The 21,943-nt window shown below is 30.2% G+C and overlaps 1 protein-coding gene across 4 annotated transcripts; it reads right to left on the bottom strand.

Annotated features, from left to right (window-relative positions):
• Positions 1 to 3,460: 3,460 nt before the first annotated feature.
• Positions 3,461 to 20,885, bottom strand: LOC105334860 (uncharacterized). 4 transcript variants are annotated; one of them, XM_066076595.1, is made up of 5 exons: positions 6,613 to 6,731; positions 5,960 to 6,076; positions 5,810 to 5,868; positions 5,581 to 5,712; positions 3,462 to 5,368 (listed from the first exon to the last, which is right to left on the bottom strand). In XM_066076595.1, exons 2-5 carry the CDS (start codon positions 6,061 to 6,063, stop codon positions 4,656 to 4,658), a joined length of 1,008 nt encoding a protein of 335 aa, XP_065932667.1. In that variant the 5' UTR covers positions 6,064 to 6,076; positions 6,613 to 6,731; the 3' UTR covers positions 3,462 to 4,655. The 4 variants fall into 4 exon arrangements, 3 of the variants coding, with proteins under 3 accessions (XP_065932669.1, XP_065932667.1, XP_034300312.2); XM_066076597.1 differs by lacking the exons at positions 5,810 to 5,868; positions 5,960 to 6,076; positions 6,613 to 6,731 and adding exons at positions 20,450 to 20,508; positions 20,596 to 20,882 and having other exon boundaries at positions 3,461 to 5,368; XM_034444421.2 differs by lacking the exons at positions 3,462 to 5,368; positions 5,581 to 5,712; positions 5,810 to 5,868; positions 5,960 to 6,076; positions 6,613 to 6,731 and adding exons at positions 18,002 to 20,025; positions 20,218 to 20,349; positions 20,450 to 20,508; positions 20,596 to 20,885.
• Between the last annotated feature and the right edge of the window lie 1,058 nt (positions 20,886 to 21,943).

The raw sequence follows: 21,943 nt of genomic DNA, 5'->3' as shown, positions 1-21,943 counted from the left end.
GATTTGTTTTTTTATTATTTTTGATATAGAGATTATATAGATATATACTAGCAAGAGTCATGCTTTACTGTCATATCGATCCAATTTTAACCTAACTGTGCATGCATGAACAGTATGCAGTTACTTGAGTATATGAGAAGGGAGGAAATAAACAATAGGACGTTTTGAACTAAATAAAAAAGAAGAAAGAGAAAAAAACAGTGAAAAATTTATGCAGATATTGCATATAGTCAACCCATTAAATTTGAAAGTGGGAAACTACACACCTACAAATAGGGACCTCTCTCTCTCTCTCTCTCTCTCTCTCTCAAATTCTTTTACGTTCGTTGATACCAGTAAATAACACTAGGCTGATAATGATGCAAGATATGTGTAATTCTTGCTGCGCTCGCCACAATGGTAGCACCGTAAAACATATTAATTTACTGTTATATGGCAACGACAACCTACCTTTACATATTATCAAAAGCATTTTTGCTTCAGTACAAATGTTTAAAGACGAATCTTTCAGATTGAAATAATTTTTATGTATATCTATAATATAAAAGATTTTTCTTTTGTTCAAAATTTATATTCATGACAATTATTGTTGTTAGAACTTGTTTTTGATCCTTTTTAATAAGTAATAATACTAATTTGGATTACAGAACTCCATGTACTTAACTTACAAATTTATCTAATGAATGTTACATGAATAAATGTGTTCTGAATTAAGCCTTGTAAATGAAAAATATTTTTAATTAGAATTTTTTATTAAAAGTTCAAAAGTGCACACGGAGGATGCTCACTCCTCCATGGCAACTGATCCTACCTCTATCTTTTTAGAGGTCCGTGTTGCTCTGCTTGAATTTGTATTTCGTTCTATGGATTTTTGAGATGGTTGACATGCAGTTGGTTTAATTGTCATTTTTTAACTTAACACGTTACCCGCCCTTCCGTGTTTTTGTGCAACCTTGTCCGAGCCAAATCTACGTGTTGGGGAATCATTGAAAGAAAAATATTTAAAGTAAATAACCTTACTTACATAAGTGGTCGTACCGTAATGAGTTACATGTATGAGGGATATACTTATTTATGTAGATAGATAACCGTATAAATGCATATTGTATGCATATTTTGATACAATCAAGTAGTTAAACAATATACAACATGTTGTTTTGTTTCCACAATATTTAGAACATGTCTCAATCAAATATGTACGCTTAGTTATGGTTTTTCAGTCTGCATTTTCATCAGGAGTTTGATGCTGCAATTTTTTTACCCTAAAATATCACGCTTGGAAGGCATGCTTCATAAGTATGTGAAATCTATTTTGAACCAATATAAGATGTTATTTATACGTACATACTATAATTTTCTATATAAAAAAGACAGCTGCATACTTTCGTAATTACATCATTTTGGTTTTAAAAGTTCAACAATCAAGAGTTTATTTTATACTTAAAGATGACTAAAGTGGTAAAGCACGCATTTTCACTAATATAGTAAACGTTATCGTTTAAGAAATAAAGCTTAACTCGTCGATTCTTCCTAGAATGAAAAAAAAATTCTTTTTATAACCATACGCTTTTTGTAATCGATGTCAATGTTACCATATGCGACATGTACATGAATTCTCCTCTTGCTCACTTAAAATATGTGAAAAGGACCGTTTCTCTAGATTATGTTTAGATAATTTACCTTTATGTTCGTATAGAAATGTGCCATCAACTGATATAGATTAACATATAATATAATACACAAGGAAAGAAACGAACCTTTGTAAATCAACAGCGGGTCCTCGCTTCCAGGCACATTTTATATCTAAAGCAGTATTTAACCCACCCCCTAAAAAACAAAAAAATAAAAAAAGATTTATTTAAATGTTTAAGTTGAAAACTAAGAAATCTTTAAGAATAGATTTGAATTATTTGCTTATGCAACTATGACTCCTTGTGGAATTTAATTCTTTGTCTTAAACGTTGTCAGGAAAAATCTTTTAATTTATATATTTTTATATTATAAGATTTATAATATTTATCTAAAATAGTGTTTTGTGACTACATGTACATGTATATCACATTTTCATAAGAAGCTAACCTTTAAAAACAATATCTTTTAATATCACAAGTGTTATCCTTCTCACAATACTTAAGAAATAAACAACGTTATTAGTGAACATGGCGTTATGAATAGCAATTGCTCTGTTGGCATATTCCATGATGCGCCCTGTATTAGCCTAGACCTTGACATTTAGCCATTGTATCAAAAATTAACATTTAGACTGTAATGTATCTTTTAATTCACATAGATTTGTTAACAGAATCAATGATATGTTATAACAGTATTTCCGTTAAAATGTTAATATAAGACATGTTTTAATTAAATACAACAATTTTAATGAGTTGGAGAAAAACACATGATGCATCATATAGTGGTTTAAATCTATAACGTTATGGGAAAGTATATGACATCACACCTTTATGACGTCATAGTATACAGACAGAGCAATTGCGATTATAGAAAAATAATTGCAGTTCCTCCGTATGGACTTACAGCGGGAAAGAACAATGGATATGCAGATATTAATGTATATTTGTAACTTATATTTACAATACACAAGCTATTGTAAAATATAACAATGTGCAATCAGATTACAAAAAAAAAAATTGGAACGCATTATTACTAATAGGAGTTTGATATGTCAAAGCAACAGACATAAAATTAAGCCAACTAGATACGACTGGCTTTTTCTAGTACACTCTTAGCTTATGATTGAATTTACGAAACGTAATAACTAATTTCCCGTGTTTTATGGATTTAGAGTTTAAATCACTTCACTTCTCCCTTCAATGATTACAATAATGAAGTAAAACGGATGAAAATTTGAAACCCCTGCCAACTTCCCGGTTCACTATGGATGGTTTGTCTTTTATGATTTTAAACAGAATACTTTTAACTGAATCATCTAAAACACAAAAACATACCTCATTGTATGAATAATCAGCTTTGCAAAGGACATTTTGCTGTTTGAAGAGATTTCGTTTCGTGTAAATTTTTTATTAATATTGAAAATATAAACTTTTCCGTAACATAAAGACATGAGCAGAAATAAGGAATCAATTTACACAATTCGATATCCAGGACCATGACAGGTGTCTTCAAGGAAGCAAACAGATGACCAGATGTATCAATAATTATCACAGTCAATGAAGTCAGTTGAATCAGTTTTACCAATTTGATTTCAATTTCTGAACAAGGAAAAAGTGACTCCATAATTAAGTTCAACTATGTCTCTAAGGATATAGGTAAATTATCCTGAGAGATTTCCGCTAGATGACTTCAAATGAACATAAATTAAAGCTAGAACCTGCTATTGCTTTAATTATAAATTTTAGACCATTCGAAAACAATTGGTTTGCAATAAGCAAACCTATATAACAATTACCAGTTCCTCTTACTGATATACAAATACTACAGCAAGAAATTCAGAGTGCACGGGTTTATTTTCCAAGAGCACACATATAAAAGTTTACATTTATATTCCTTTCTTTTACATATCAATTACAACTATACGAAAGTCAGTAAATTAAATGTATATTACCACCGATATTGCATGTAAAATTGATATTATATTTTCTAAAAATACAGTTTTTCTCAGGAAGTAAAAATCAGTTGCAGTGAAGTTTCCTCTTTCATCGGAGAATTTGCTATCTTTATCGACATAAATCGATAAAATGAGGTTAATAGAATAAAGATAAATAAAAACTACTATTTTTGCTTTATTTAAAATCAATTGATTAAACCTCTATTAACGAAATCCGGATCTTTGTAGAGATACAGTGATTTGTATATTTCTCATGAACCTTTAAAATCTGTAAAATTATTAGTAGCAGATTCATAAATTAGCATGACGATAGTTTGAAGTATTTATTAAGTAACCATATATTTAAAACAAATCTTTGTTTAACATATACGAAAACTGAATACCAGAAACATATCCATATATTTTTTAACAATTTACAATTAATTTCATTTAAACAGTAAAAGAGACATTTAATAGTTTTATATGATCACTAGTACAATTCTTCTCTGTAAAATCATGATTTACTCTAATGATGATGAAAACTTCTCGTTTTGATAAATATATTTAGGTATGTCTATCTGTTTAAAATGGAAATATTTTTTTTTCTAATTTATACATTTGTATATGCAATTTTTTTGCTTGTTGACGTTCATATTTTCAAGAACCTCAGAAGTGAAACACATTAGATTTATCAACCATACGATATTAAAACACAGAACCGTATTAAAAATATATTTTTTAAAATCATTGGTAGTAATATTCGTTTTTGATTGTCTTTGAGACATTGATAAGAATATATTTCAATAAACTATCCGAAAGTACTTAATTTATATGATTACATTAGTACATAATTCTTAGAAAATAATCAACGTTAATTGATGTATTAGTAGGTTAACATCTACCTTACAAAACAATTTAAATCATTTTTGAAATAAAAACTTGATATTTTTCAACAATATATACGTTCTTGTTACTTCATTATTTAATGTCGATATACATGTTGAACAATCTTTTGATAGGCATACAGCTTAATATGTACATTTGCAGATTATAATCTGTAATTCCTTCAAAGGTTTGGATCAGAATGTATTTATAACCCTTTGTTTTCAGCATTCATAGACACGTAATCTTTCGGATCCTTCTTCTCCATATCGATGTATCCGCTGATGTTGCTAGAGGTCTTTCCCTTTCTTTTTGAGAAAGTGTCAAGATCAACCTTGTCTTTTCTCATTTGTATTTCGGGTTCAGTCCTGTTAACCTGCTTTTCTCCACTTTTAACATCGTGTTGAATAGCATCATCATCATCATCATCATCATCATCCAAGATCTTCGTCATTAAGATTGTAGACATAAGCTTCCTCTCCTCATTTGAAACTCCTTTCCTCTTTGGAAGCTCTGTATATTTCATTTCATTTTTATTTGAATGATCGATTGATTCATAAATTTCAACTTCATCTGATTTGTTGCATTCTGTTTTTTCCATGTTTTTCTCATCAATCTCGCAATATGTATCAACATGACGTTGACTGATCACTCGGGATCTTCGTTTTGATAAAAATATTTGATTGTGCGAAAGTAATTTACCTTTCATTTGAAGTACCATAACAATTACAAGCGAAATAATAATAAGAGTGCAAAAGACTGAAATTACAACCACCACTGTTGATGAAGACTCACTCTTTTTGGAATCAAATTTATCGCCACTGTATTTATTCTTTTGTTCAGTGATTATTAAATTATTCTCTTCTGCAGATGTGCTTTTTTCAAAGGATATGTCGGCGAAATAGTTCTGAGTGTTTGGTTCTGAAGTATTAAAATGTAGATATTCACCAATTTTGTTTGACATGGATATTTTACAAACAGTTTAACAAAGCATTGATTATGACATATATTTTGTCTCCAATAAGAAAACGTCCACCAATTAAAGAGTGAAATGAAAATAAACGGTTGCTTGCCATTGTTATGAAAAACTATTTATGTCTAACAAAATATGATTCATTTTTATGTATTCTTACGATAAACACATCCGGTTTCTGGGCTACATAAGTCTTTCGGGCAATCGCATTTTCCTTCCATACACCGACGTCCATAACTAGGATAGGGACATGTGAAATCGCAATTTGGTCCAAAATTTCCATTTGGACAAGCTAAAGATAACGAAACAAACAATTACGAATAAGCAACTTTTAATGTTACTATCTAATTAAAACAAAAATATACTATCTGGTTTAAAGGTATACACACGAGTGCATTTTCCTTCTTTCATAAAAAAGTCTGCACAGCATTTGCTATTGTTTCCTGATCTAGATAAAACAAAGCAAAGATGTATTGGTGAAATGATTGAACGATTTGAAAATATTTTGACAATCAAAATAAAGAAGAAGTAATTCTTACTTTAAACAGTCTTCTCCTGTGGAAGAAGATTGGTTACTCAGAAAAATGATAATCCAAAGAACTTTCTGCATCAATGATATGCGTGTCTCATAATAGGACATCATGGGCGATCAACGGCTACAGAAAATAGTATGTACGCATGGAAATGTTTTTTATTTTAATATCAACATGCGGTCAGACTAATTTGAGTTATTTCAGTTATCCAAGCACTTAATTCAAGTGCTATGATTTTCGTCAAACTTCATCATAAAATTAAAAAGTTACGTATCATGGAACGCCTCTACGATCATCATTAGTGCTTTTCAGATTGAATGTATTAAATGAAATTAAATTTCCTGTTACAAAGTTTATAAGTTCGTGGCTAGACTTGACAAATACCAGGTCTGTAAAAATACTTAAACATATTGAATTCATATCAACTGTATCAATTATCTTTTGATGCGGTGACACGGTTCTCTGATTTAGTTTTTTTAAAACCTTTTATACGTATATACGTATATAATTTTGTAATGGCTATAGGTAGTAAAACAAATGTCATAAAAGATAAAAGTTGAAGTTAAGGTTTACTATTGATGTATTCTGATAAATTCAATCCAAAAAATGCATTCGTTATATTCATTAAATCCCCCAAGAGAAAGACACCATCCACCTACCTGAATTGATTCTGGAAAATTAGGATGACATCATATATGGCATGACTTATAACCAGACCCAATGACGATTCGGAGTAGTGATAATAAGCGGAAACCGCGGAGAACCTATGGTGTTTACTATCTAGCGAGTTAATCAAAAAGGTGGAATTCCACTTCCATAAATGTATTTAAATCTTAATGCTTAAATACTATTACGATTTCTGTCTTTATTATTTAGTTCAGCAAATATTGAATTGTTTATTTCTGTAGATTTGTTTTGTGTTTGTTTTTTTTGTGAAAGGTTATGTTGTAGAAATAGTTCCGCATGATTGGCTTTGTATGGTGTTTTATAAGTATTCACAAATGTTGTTCACATGGACTTGTTACAATGATACATGTATCTATAATCATAAATAATGCTTATTATTATCCATTTACTCACAATATCAAGGAAAGATAAATGAAGAAACATACATTTCGTCTGTAATAAAACATCAATTAAAGAAAAACATTTTTTTTAAAAATTGTTGACCGCTGATTTAATGAAAAACTATTTATTTATAACAATACACGATCAATTCGTATGTATTCTTACGATAAACACATCCGGTTTCTGGGTTACATAATTCTTCCATGCACTCGCAGTCTCCTTCTACCGACGTCCATAACTAGGAAAGGGACATTTTAAAATGCAATTTGGTCCAAAATATCCATTTGGGCAAGCTAAAGATGCAGAAATACAAAGAATTACGAATAAACAACCAGAGTGAGTTGCAAAAAATACATTTATTGAAAATTCCTTATTAAAGGCGAGGAATTAATATCTGGGTAAAATCGCGAGAAGCACATCTCGCACATTCTTGCAGGAAGCGTTGAGTATTTTGTTTTATTCTATTTAAGGAGTTCTTAGTCATCATTTATCAATTTATAAGCAGCAGTTGAAGGAACCATCTGGTCGTCCATTTCGCAGTATGTGCTACTATGACCTCTGATAAACGTTATATTTTCCCCCATGCTAACTCTTCTTTTTTTCTCTAATTTGCACAGCAATAACAACTACAAGCAGTAAAATAACGATCGAACCTACAATGACGATCGCGATAATTACAATTGTTTTGAGATGTTGGACTGTTTTGTTGGATGAATTCCTTAGCAATTTCCAAGCGTTCCGTTTTGAATGTCGATGTCGTCAAAGATACATCCGATAAAGTTAAGATTAGAACATTACCTGCGCTATGTCTGAAAGACTGTTGTCGCAAGGGGATATTTTGACCTACTTCCGCAATAGATTTTTTAACTGGTTTAGTTTTCGAAGTCTCTACTGTGGAATAGCCTGTTCAGTTGAACTTTGATCTGTAAAAGAATTACTGTGTTGTACTCAAATATCATAAATACATGTATCATAGACATCCACATAATGTATTATATAAATTAGGTGTCCTCATCTATTTTGAAGCCTGTAAAACAATAGGAAAATGTTATACTATTGAATTTGTTAATGTTTATGCATCCCTTTCCAGGGTCGCACTTTTGGTTGACAATGCATTCACATTCCAAAATACATCGTCTACGAAATGTGGATGCAATTTGGTCCAAAAGTTCCATCTGGGCAATCTGTAAAAACACATTTTAAACCGTCGTGATTAATTACTTTACATTTCATTGTAAGAGATAATGATAGAAAAATAAGAACAAAGGAAGCACTAACAAAGGAATTGTCTGAATAAGTAGCCATTATGAAATCATCGTGGGGTGATACACGGTATCATGTAATTTGAAAAGATACCAGGCGTATGATATGCTGAAGCAAAAGGAACCCCAAATTTGATATACACGTCTCTTGAAGCCTCAACTGTTTGTGTTTGTACATTGTAAGCACTTAACATATGCTCAATATTGTGATCTAAATTAAGTTGGTCTTGGACATGTATGATTTTTCCTAAAACAATTCAATCTTTCGAAGAAGGTACAAAGCAAATCATCTTATTTTTTTGAAAGGAAAGGATCTTGATTTCCTTGAATAGTCATCAAAATGTTTCGAAAAAGAAGATGTACATTTTCGGTCTACTCAACATATGACACAAATCAAAATATGGAACTTGTCTTGTATAATAATTGGTTTTTAAATCATACATGTAAAATATAAAATGTTTTAAGTAGAATATGTTAAAGGAAATAAATTTTCATTAAAAAAAATAAATGAAAGATTAAAAATAAAATAAATTGTATGCCACAAAATGAACAAATTTCTATGAGTTTGTCACACTGGACATGTATTTCGGAAATTTGACACAAACTGTATCTAAACTAAAAATACCTAACAGTGGAAAATTACCACTTGGTAAACAAAAAAATACAAATAAAATGATCAATATGCATAAGCTATTTATGGACATAAATGTGTTTTGTAACTATCACTTTGGTCAACATTAAACAAATAGACTCTTGATTAAACATTTTCTTAAAATATTTGGCTTCTACATTGAATCAAGATTGATATTAGTCCTTCTTCACTTGTTAATGGCGATACCATTATGGTTTATTTAGCGCTTTTATGAAACATTACCGACTTCCTTGTCGCATACATAAAACCTGTTTATTTACAAAAAAATCAAGTAGATTGATCAAAATTTGCAATTTCAACCTCACTTTTCCTATTCCTTAGACATGGTATGTTTCGGAACTTTGGTGACTTATCTGCTTAAAAAAATTGCACTTTTACTATGCATGGAGTTGTCCGATCGTTCGTTGTTGAAAAAATTACACCGGCTCTGATAATGGCAACGTCCTTTATGAACACTTAGAGTACTGATTCAAAGAAGAATTCGGATTTAAAACACAATATACCATACAAAGGACAAACTAATCGAAAAAAAATCATGTTAGAAGAATTGGGACACTTTTATTTTATTTGATTCAAACTTTGAAAATTTTATTTAGATTATCAATGTACATTGCAATATTAGTATTTATTAATAGTTACTTTCAATAAACATAAATATACAAACGTAAATTTGGAAGAAATCACAAAATTTAGAACCATTCCTTTGTGTTTTAAAAAAAGTTTTTTTGATGAATTTCTTACAGTTTGTTTCATAAAATTTTGTTTTTTATTAAGGTAATGCTAGTCGCCGCACTCCAGCAATCGATTGATTTTACGGGCCGCCGGAAGGCGGTCCGTTATTTGATATACATTTAAATATTGTTACTGCGTTTCTGCGGGATAGTTCTTTTTTAATAGAATTAATATTATGCTTCTTATTTATGAATCAAAAATTAATTTTCATGAAGAAATATGTTTTATGCCTTTTAAAAAACATCACATATTTTTTGTTTTACTCGTAAATGAAAAATAGGTCATACTTAGTAGACTGTCGTGCTTGGTGCGTTATTATCGAGACTATAATCTATTCGGAAATTTTCGGAGTTCTTCATTCTTTTCAAAACAATGCATCGGGATACAGTAGGTATGCGGGACATACTAAAGACCTGAAATACTAAAGACCTGAATGTCATTGAATTTTATGTAAATGATTTATTTGAATTTCTATGTGCCGTGTCAATTAAAAAGACTTTGTATGTATATTTATTATATCTCCATGTAAATGTGGTAGAAAATATCATGAAATGACATACATATCAATTATTTACGCAAAAATATGACATAAATGATATTTTGAATCGACTGGAAAATTTGAACTAATCCATTTTTATTTTATCATGGGGTCCCTTGAAATCATATAAACTAATGCATTAAGTTTTAATTCAATACAATGCAACAACAAAAAACCAAAATGGTTTGAAATACATAATTTCAAAAAGAAAAATGATGAGTTGAACTTTGTATTAGAGTAATGTACAAATCAATGCGTTCTCCAATACTTCATAATATGGCAATGATCAGTAACAGACTCGATTCTCTATGATAATAGTAAAATGTTAAACTTCAAAACAAGTTGCTGAAAGTATATTAAACTTGACCATAAAAATGAGTACAACCAACTTTTATTTTCTTCTTTGTAGTGTGTTTTTATGTAAACGACCAATGATTCATTCAACAATTGCGGCCCATTTGACGCTTGCGTCAATATGATTTCTTGTGTGTATTTATAAACATGTATATAAGAGGAATTTGTGTGATCAAAATCAAAATTTTGTATTGTGTAATTACTCATTTTGATGGTTTGGTGACTTGGGTGATATTTTTGGGCTTTTTACACTTTTCCCACTAAGAGTTTTTTCCTGCAACTATACTGATCCTAAATATATTTAATTAATTATTTGGTTTCTAATCGGTGTGCTCTGCAAGATTTTCCATTTAAGAGCACATAACTAAAATTGAAACGTTTTGTCTCAAATTAATATTTGAGTCTTTTACAAAATACATGTATTGGCCGTATTGCTCTATAAAAAAATAATAACTAGTATATTTTTCAGTAAACAAATCATTACTCTTCATCGTATATGAAAGATAAGTGTATTTGATATGTTCTATAATATTTTATAGTTGGATTATTCCAAATATTTTCAGTTTTGACTTTTCTCTTAAAAAACTTACTCGTTGAATTATGACATGGCGATGTTAGATATATATCACATTCCAAACTTTATCATAATTGATAAGAATTTTAAGAATTTTTATTTGTATATAAAATACCAGTGTGAATTTTGATATATCATAATTTGTTCATACAGCATTAAGGAAAAGCGCGACAATTGTGTGAGATAACTTTTGGATAAAACCGTGTATTGTGTCATTTCTGGAAGAGATTCGTATTTCTAAATATGCTTTACAATCTTATTTGATTAATCAGGAAAGTTCAGTGTTATCAATATCAAAATCGTCATCCTTTCTTGCAGGTTACTCGGTGTATTTTGCTGCATCTTGCGATTGGTCAATTGATTCATAATTTCTAAGTTCAATTAGTATGTTGAATTTTGTTCCTTTCTTGTATTTTTCATCAATATCATATTAGGTGGGCACTTGATCTAGACTAGTTACTTTGAATACTCGTTTTGAAGAATTGCGTTGATTATGTGGTTTAATTTTATATCTGACGACTCGAAACACTAGTATAACGAGAACGAGTGAAAAAACAATAAAGGGAGAAGCAATCGGTAATACAAACACCCAAAATGATGAGGAATCTATCGTTATGGAATCATCGCGTTGCATTTTATGTTCATTAACATATGAATTGTTGGTCTTCTTTAGTTTGCTTCTTTGAAAGGAAATGTTGTCAAAAGATTTCTGCGTTTCTTTTACTGAAATAAAGAGATTCTATGTTAGATTTGATATTTCTATATTATTTTTTACTTTATAAATTATGTTACTATATTATATCATATTGATTAGTATTCTATTATATTTATTATGTTATATCAGATATCAGGCTAAATACATATGTATGAGCTCTTACCAGTAACACATCCAATTCCTACGTCGCAGACCTCTTCTGCACAATTGCAATCTCCTTCCATACACTTATCTAGGATACGGGCATTTAAAAATGCAGTTTATTCCAAAATGTCCATTCTGGCAAGCTATGAATTTGACATGTAATAATAAAATAACACTAAAACAAACTTACAGCTCTAACATAATTATAAAACAAGCTCATAATAAAAGTTTTTAAAAAATACGCACGGATGCATTTTCCTGCTTTCAGAAAGAAGTCTGCACAACATTCAGATGAGTTTCCCGATCTTAATTAAAAAATAAAATAATTGCGGTTAAAGTTTAAACCTTTTGTTTAAATGAATATTGCGGTTCTTTTTTAAACAAACATTTACTTTAACCTTTTTCAATAGAAGGCGGTTGAAAATTCAAAGCAAACGCAATCCAAAACACTTGCTTCATCTTGGCCACAGTGAACAAATGTTTAAGATATTACATGCAACTCAGACTTCACAGAATTAGGGAAATATCATTTGCTGTTATATATATTCCCTATTTCATAACCCATAGTGCGTATGGCACAAAATAAGCAAATTATTTTAGACTTTTTTTCACATGTTGTTGCTTTCAAAAGTTATGCATAATAAACTTGCTATATTTGTATGATGGTTCAAGCAAAATAAAACGTCGTTTCAAAATTTATACAGCCTGGGAAAGAAATCAAGGAAATTCTTAAAGGTCATATAAAACAATATCCTGATCATATTGAGTTATCTGTGAGAATGAGTTTAAAAGTGCCCAATTAATGAGACTGGCATTTTTTTTGTGGATATTTTATGCAAAATATCAGCGCCACAGTCGATCAAAAATAACTCAATCAGGAAGAGGAACATCAACCTACTCGGCTTACATCCCTTACAGTGTACTTACGACGTCGGTAAGACCCGATCGTCTTATAAAGCTATGCAGTTAATACAAATATCCATGTCATTTTGCAGTAGATTAAAAGAAAAATAAAAGAAAAAAAACCCATTTCATATGAAAACTCATTAAATTATACAATAATAAACAATGGCAGTACATTTTCTCTAAAGAAATTACCGATAAATCGTATGTGTTTTTTTTTTGTTTAATTTGAGAGCCTGTTCATATTTAGTTTAGAGACTCGAGAATGAGTGTTTTCGTCATGCAAATATATGGGTGTATATTTGCTTTGATTTAATTAGTTTGAATGAAATTGTCAAATTCAAATTTAACTGATCGTTTTTACCTATTTGCACGTTCATGCTATTCATTATGATTTTTTTTCTAAACAGCTTATAGGTAACATAAGCAACGTGCTGCTCATTTGCTTCACGATTAAATTTTTTGTTTCGTTTTCAAATTGACAAATATGTTGCAATTTAATGTTATTTTTGTCGAGGAGAAATTTCTTCAAATGTGTTGATTTTGAAACGTGCACTGTTTTGATATATGTGCAGTGTTTTCATCTTTTACGGGTGCTGAGTTTTTACGGTTATGTCTCAGTAATGGAAGGGCAGAAAAATCTTATTTTAATTTTTAAATCTTAAAAAAACATATTTTAACATTCATTTATATCAAGCTTTACACTTATGAAAGAAAATCATAGTGTTTAAAATCGTTTCATATGACTTTTATTCAAAACAATATAATGTTAAAAAATAAACAGCATGTTAAAAAGTTCACCTTGATATGAACTTGGTTGATCACGTGATCATATTCTGTGTAGCCCAAACAGCTTCTCAAACGATTTGATCACTTACTAACAGAACTCATAAACCCTGTGAACTTTTTAACATTGTTGCTTTTTTTTACTTAAATTTAAGTTTGTTTGAGAAAGGCAAATTGTTTAGAAGTATTGACATAACAGTGGGGGTGTTTTGTTTATAGTAATGCAACCATCCAACGATAAGCGTGTGTGGTAATCATTGTGACGTCATTAAAAAGTTTTCGTTATTATATGGATTTATACATGTATAAGGAAATATGTTTGCAAATGTAAATTTATACCGTTAAAAATGCCTTAAAAATGTTTCTGAGTCATTTTCACATATGTTAATTTTACCTCTGGTTATTGACCATATGTAAACATATTGGTCATTGACACACTTGATCTATTTTCAGTGTTATATTATCATAGCTTATGAAATATGCGTGTGTTAATGTTTATCGTCAAAAAGTTTTACGACACGAATGCAGAGAATATTTACACGTACTAACCAAATAATCCCACCTTCATTTCAATTATTAACAATACCACTACCACTATAAAATAATGGTGAAGTGGTCATCTCTATTTTTTGAGATTCGGGATTATTCGCAATTGAAAAGTGAAATGCGTTCTAGAACGCAGTTCGCAATTCAAAATTTATTAAGTCCTATTTGTGGCCTGAAATTTTTATGGTCATCTACTAGTTGAATACCACAACAACTGTGAATATATGGTGAAGTGGTCATCTCTTTTTTTGAGATTCGGGCTTATTCACACCACTAGTAGATGACCCCAAAAATTTAAGGCCCAAAATTTGAATAATAATTTTTGAATTGCGAACTGCGTTCTAGAACTTTTGAATTGCAAATAGTGTTTAATGAGTGGGGCTCGAATTAAAAAACTAATGGTGACAACATTACCATATTTTCACAGTGGTAGTGTATATTAAGGATAGGGGCCCTCAATGTTTCCGAGCCCGATGGTTAAAATCCCATCATAATAAATAGTGTTCTGTAAGTGAATGCCCGGATCTAAAAAAAACTAGAGATGACTACTTCATAAAACTTTCACGGTGGTAGTGGTATACCACTAGAAGATGACCCTGTAAATATCAGGCCCAAATATGAATAAGTTTTGAATTGCTAACTGAGTTCCAAAACGCAGTTCACTTTTCAATTGCGAATAAGCCCGAATCTCAAAAACAAGAGATGACCAGTTCACCATATTTTCAAGGTGGTAGTGGTATTCCACCATTAGAAGGTGACCCTGAAAATCTGAGGCCCAAAATATGAATTATAAATTATGAATTGCGAACAGCGTTCGAAATCGCAGTTCACAATTCAATTGCGGAGAAACCCGAGTCTCATAAACTGGAGATAACCACCTCACCATAGATTCACAGTGGTAGTGATACATCACTAATAGATGACCCTGGAAATTCCAGAATCAAAATATAAATTATAAATTTTGAATTGTAAATTGCATTGTAGAACGCATTTCACTGTTCAATTGCGAATAAAACCGAATCTCATAGACTAAAGGTGACCACTTCACCATATATTCACAGTGGTAGTGGTATAACACTAGTTGATGACCCTGAACATTTCAGGCTCCAAATATGAATTATTAATTTTGAATTGTGAACAACAGCGTTCTAGAACGCAGTTCACTTTTCTATTGCAAATCGCGAACTGCGTTCCAAAGACAGATTCCCAAGATGAATTAAGTGTTGTAAATGAAAAAAAAAATTTCATTAGAATTTTTGAGTAAAAGTTCAAAATGTTTCAAATAACACGTCGCCCGTCCTCCTGTGTGTTTGTGCAACTTTGTCCGAGACAAATGTGAGTTTTGGAATATCATGGGTAAAAAAAAACCTTTTTTATAGTCAGTAGCCCTACTAGGCGCTTATACCTAATGAGTTACATGTAGATGGATGTTCTTATTTATGCAGATAGATAATCGTATAAATTCTATGCTAATTAATTCTGATAAAATTAAGCAGTTTAACAATATACAACACGTTGGTTTGTTTCCACAATATTTAGAACATGTTTCAAATTATGTAACTGAGTTATGCTGCAATTTTCAAACCTAAAATAGCACGCTGGGAGGGCAAGCTGAATAAAAATGTGCCACATATTTCGAACCAATGTTAGATGTAAGGCACATATCATAAATTTTCTGTGTAAAAAGACAGCTGCATACTTGAGTACTTACATCATTTTTTGTTTGATAGTTCAACATCAAGAGTATATTATTTAATTGAAAATGATCACATGGGTAAAAGGCACACAGTTTTGACCAATATAGTAAACGTTATCAAGGTTATCAAAATAGCTTTATATAGCTTATAACACGTTAAACCTGACCAGAATAAGTGAAAACTATGACATGAAATATATTTTTATCACCGAATACTTTTCCTAGTCAATATTGATTTAAACATATGCTACATGTACCCCCCCCCCCATGTCCTTCTAAAAAATTGTATGCAGAGATAATTTCTTATTTCTCTGTCTACAATTATCTGATTTATATTTTGATTATAATTATATCACTTAAAGCACCTATTCTTTTAGACATTGGCCATCTAAATAAACATGTAATATAATACACAAGGAAAAAGCAACATTTTGTATAAATAACCAGTGATTCCCCGCTTCAAGGCAAATTTTCTATCTAAAAGAAGTGTTGCCTTTAAATTAACTTCCAAGAAATATCCCAACAAAAATAATAATGGAGAAGTTTTATTTAAATGTTTAAATCGAAAACCATTTTAAGGAAAGGTTTGAATTATCTGTAAATGCATCTAAGATTCCTTGTTGAATTCTATTATGCATTAATTGTTAGTTTGTCTAAAATGTTGTCAATAAGAAATATTTTAATTTATATATTTTTTTATATATTAAAATATACATTCAATCTAACTAGTGTGTTTGACTCGACTGCATCATATTTTTACAAGTATCTTAACTTTTAAATAAGAACTATTATTATTTCAGATTTAATCCTTTTCACAATACTAATGTATATCTTTAATATTATAAACCATAAATTGTTGTGTGCAATCAGATTACGAAAAAATGGAACGCATTGTTTGTGGTAGAACTTCGTTATTTAAAAGCAATAAAAAGGATCTGACTGAAAGGTTTAAAACCACAACAAACCAAGCCAACAAGACACGACTGGTTTTTCTAGTATAATGTCATTGTAAGATTTACGAAAAATGATAACTTATTTCTTTTTTCTATGGATTTAATGTTGAAATCAATTCACTTCTCTTTTCAATGACCACAATCCGTCTGTTCTCTCTATCTGTCTGTTTGTCTGTCTATTTTTCTGTCTTTCTCCCTCTCCTCTCTGTCTGTCTGTTTGTCTGTCTCTTTCTCTCTCGTCTGTTTTCTCTATCTGTCTGTTTGTTTGTCTTTTTTCTGTCTTTCTCCCTCTCCTGTCTGTCTGTTTGTCTCTCTCTCTCTCTCACTCTCACTCTCTCACTCTCTCTCTCTCTTTCTCTCTCTCTCTCTCTCTCTCTCAAAAATTCTTTTTATAATTGATAACTAAATAACATGACAATGGAGCAAGGTATGTGTAATTCGTGCTAACTGTGCTCGCCACGACGGTAGCACTGTAAAACATAATAATTAAAAGTAAATCGGATGTGGACTTGAAACCATTGCCAACTTTCTGGTTTACAATTAATGGTTTTTTTCTGTTATGATTTTAAAAGTGCAACATTAACTGAATCTCCAAGAACACAAAAATATACTTCGTTGTATGAAACAGCAGCATTGGAAAAGGAAATCTTGCTATTTGATGAGATTTCTTTACATGTAGAAATGTTATATTTAAAATATAAACTTTTCCAAATTGTAACATAAACACATGTGCAGAAATAAGGAATTAAATTACGCATTACAATATCCAGGACAATGACAGGTGTCTTTAAGGAAACAAACAGATGACCAGATGTATCAATAATTATCACAGTAAATGAAGTCAATTGAATCAGTTATACCAAATTAAATTCAATTGATGAACAAGAAAAAATTACTCCATTTGAGCATGTCATCTCCATAGTTAAGTACAGCTATGTCGACAAGGATATAGGAATATGATCACGAAAGATTTCCGCTACAAAACTTCAAATGAACTTAAAATAAAACTAGAAATAGTTTTTGCTTTAAATGTTTAGTCCATCAGAAAACAAATCCATCTGCAATAAGCAAACCTTAAACAATTACTAGTTCATCTTCCTGATATACAGATAGTAAAGCAAGAACTTGAGAGTGCAAGGTTTTATTTTACAATAGCACACATACACAGGTTTATATGTATGTTCTTTTCCTTCATATTTAAATACAACTTTATGAAAATCTGTAAATTAAATGTATATTACCATCGATATTATATGTAAAATTAGTATTATATCTTTTTTTAATGAAGTTTCCTTTTTCATCGGAGAATTTGTTATCTGTATCAACATCAACATCAATCGACAAAATATGGTTAATAGGATAAAGATAAATAAAAAATACTTTTTTTTGTTTTAATCTAAAATTGATTTTGACTAGACCTTTATCAACGAAATCCGATTCTTTGCAGAGGTACAATGCTTTGTTTATCTATCATGTACCCTTAAAGACAGAGCCTGTAGTTAAAATCTGTTAAATTATTAAAATCAGATTCATAAATAAGCATGACGAAAGTTTGAAGCATTTATCAATAAACCATATTCATAAGAAAAACCTTTGCTTAACATATACGAAAACTGAATACTAAAAAACATAAACATGTATTGATTAACAATTTACAAATAATTTTATTTTAACAGTACAAGAGACATTTAATATTTTTATGTGATCACTAGTACAATTCTTCTCTGTAAAATCATGATTTAATGAAATGATAATGAAAACTTCTCATTTTGATAAACATGTTACGGTATGTCTATTCAGGAAGGTAGCATCGTTTTTTTTAAAGTGTAGGGGGGGGGGGAGAGGGCAGACTCATCCAAAATCCAAAAAACAAGCAACAAAAATAATTTTAAAAAAATTAAACTTTTTTTTGACATGGTCCCATAATCGTTAATTCGTTTTTGTATGTAAATTTAAGAAAAATCTATCTTTGCTGCAAAAAAGAGTGGTGCTTTAAGCTTGCTTTTTGTTTTAAATAGTAGATTTTTTTTAAATTTATAAATTTGTATATGCAATTATTGTGCTTGTTGACGTTCATATTTTCAAGAACCTCAAAAGTGAAACACGTTAAACTTATCAACCATATGATATTAAAACATAGAACAGTGTTAAAAATATTTTTCTAAATCCTTGTTAGTAATAAGCGTTTTTGATTGTTTTTAAAACAATAACTAATAATATATTTTAATAAAACTATACAAAGTTACGTAATATATATAATTTTATTAATAAAAAATTCTTAGAAAATAAATTAGAAAATAAATTAACATTAAATGATGTATTAGTAGGTTAATTTATTGCCTTAAAAAATACCAACTTAAATCATTTTTCAAATACAAATTATAATTATACAAAGTATGATCTGTAATTTATTTAAAGGTTTGGATCAGAATGCAATTATAACCCTATGTTTTCAGCATTCATGGACACGTACTCTTTTGGATCCTTCTTTCCCATATCGATGTATCCGCTTATGTTGCTAGATGTCTTTCCCTTTCTTTTTGAGAAAGTGTCAAGATCAACCTTATCTTTTCTCATTTGTACTATGGTTTCATTTCTGTTAACCTGCTTTTCTTCACTTTTAGAATGGTGTTGAATATCATTATTTATATTACCATCATCATCCAAGATCTTCGTCATTAAAATTGTCGACATTAGCTTCCTTTCTTCATTTGAAACCCCTTTCCTTGTTGGAAGCTCAGTATATTTTATTTCATTTTTGTTGTTTGAATGATCGATTGATTCATAAATTTCAACTTCATCGAATTTGTTGCTCTCTGTTATTTCCATGTTTTTCTCATCAATTTCGCAATATGTATCAACATGACGTTGACTGATCACTCGGGATCTTCGTTTTGATAATAAGATTTTATTGTGCGAAAGTAACTTGCCTTTCATTTGAAGTACTATAACAATTACAAGCGAAATAATTATGAGAGTGCAAAAGACTGAAATTACAACTACGGCTGTTGATGAAGACTTACTCTTTTTGGAATCGATATTATCGCCACTGTATTTATTTTTTTGTTCTGTGAATAATAAATCATTTTCTTCTGCAGATGTGCTTTTTTCAAAGGAAACGTTGGCAAAATAGTTTTGAGTGGTTGGTTCTGAAATATTGAAATGTAAATATCCACACATTTTGTTTGACATGAATGTTTAGTCTAACCGAGCATTGTTAATTACATAAAGTTTGTCACCAATTAAAGAGAGAAATAAAAAAAAAATAAGCCGTTGCCTGTCATTGTATTGAGAAACTTTTTATGTTCAACAAAATACGATTCATTTTTATGTATTCTTACGATAAGCACATCCGGTTTCTGGGTTACATAACTCCTTCGGGCACTCGCAGTCTCCTTCCACACACCGACGTCCATAACTTGGATAGGGACATGTGAAATCACAATTTGGTCCAATATATCCATTTGGGCAAGCTAAAGATAACGAAAACAAACAATTACGAATGAGCGACTTTTATTGTTATTGTTTTGATTAAAACTAAATGTACTATCTGGTTAGAAAGTGTATACACACGGGTGCATTTTCCTTCTTTCATGAAAAAGTCTGCACAGCATTCACTACTATTTCCTGATCTAGATAAAACAAAGCAAGTATTGGTGGAATGATTGAATGATTTGCAAATATTTTGACAATCAAAATAAATAAGTAGTTATTCTTACTTTAAACAGTCTTCGCCGGTGGAAGAAGATTGGTTACTCAGAAAAATGATAATCCAAAGAAGGTTCTGGACCATTGATAAGCGTGTCCCATAGTATGACATAGTGGGCGATCAAATGCTATCGAAAATAGTATATACGCACTGAAATATTTTTGATTTAAATATCATAATCAACATGAGGTCAAAATTATTTCAGTTATCCAAGCTCTTATTTCAAGTGCTATGATTTTTGTCAAACTTCATCATTAAATCAAAAAGTGGAACGCCTCTATCATCATCATTAGTGCTCTTCAGACTAAATGTATTAAATGAAATTAAATTTCCTGTTACTAAGTTTATAAGTGCGTGGCTAGACTTGACAAATACGAGGTCTGTAAAAAATACTTAAACATATTGAATTCATATCAAATGTATCAATTATCTATTGATGCGCTGACACGGTTCTCTAATTTAGATTTTTTAAAAATCATTTCGCAAAGAATACAATTTCGTAATGGCTTTATGATAATAAAGTATAAAGTTCCAGTTTACAAAAAAATATAATGACTTGGAGGTCGAACAGTGGATTCTCTGTAATATTATATTTCTACAGTTACTGTTTAATGATAAGCATTAATTTTTATAATAATTATCCAGAAAACTTGTAAAGACATTTAAATATGATAAAGAACAAAAATTAAGATTTTTTAGCCATCCTAAAATGTGCCTGAAATGATTTCGCTACAACATTGATACTTGACAAGTCTTTGAGAAAGATTCAGTCAATTCACAGCTGCGATGGATCTAGATACCGATCTTACCCTACACCAAGTATATCATAAAATCAGCTGTGTTACTTCCTTATGAGTGTTCGATAATACAGGAGCAAAAGGGGAAGGGGGCTTGTTTACACCTACCACCCTGGATTTTCTCTTCCAACGAGTTTTGTTGTTAACAAACTTTGTATACTTGTCGTTGGTCACTTCTAGTACTTTACACATTTGATTTGCTGGTCAATTTACTATAATTACTAGATCTGACCTCGCAAAAATGAGAGAGAGAGAGAGAGAGAGAGAGAGAGAGAGAGTGAGAGAGGTGATGTTTTTCCTTAAAACTATCACCATTTTTAATTTGTTTCTAATCTTAGAAAAAGTGCAAATATCCATAATGCTCTCATTTTACAAAGAAACCTCTATTTTCAAAAATACTAAGTCGCCCAAAGCCATTGGAATTTTAAGGTCAAGACAATGTAATGCAAACTATCTGTAGAATTTCTTTTACATCTAAGCTGAATTCTTAAGTTTGACAGGATATTTGTAGAGCACACAAAAAGGAAATCTTTGGAATTTTTATTCAAGTTAAATATTGGA

Source organism: Magallana gigas, chromosome 2 (assembly GCF_963853765.1).
Source record: "Magallana gigas chromosome 2, xbMagGiga1.1, whole genome shotgun sequence".
Lineage (NCBI taxonomy): Eukaryota > Metazoa > Mollusca > Bivalvia > Ostreida > Ostreidae > Magallana > Magallana gigas.
The sequence above is the reverse complement of the archived record's forward strand: the minus strand, read 5'-3'. Positions and strand labels throughout refer to the sequence as shown.

Coding starts and splice junctions, on each gene's coding strand:
- LOC105334860 (XM_066076595.1), bottom strand. CDS start 6,063: ATGATGTCCTATTATGAGACACGCATATCATTGATGCAGAAAGTTCTT. Junction 5,713..5,809: donor GAAAGAAGGAAAATGCACTC/GTGTGTATACCT, acceptor CGTTATCTTTAG/CTTGTCCAAATGGAAATTTT. Junction 5,369..5,580: donor AGAAACCGGATGTGTTTATC/GTAAGAATACAT, acceptor TTAATACTTCAG/AACCAAACACTCAGAACTAT.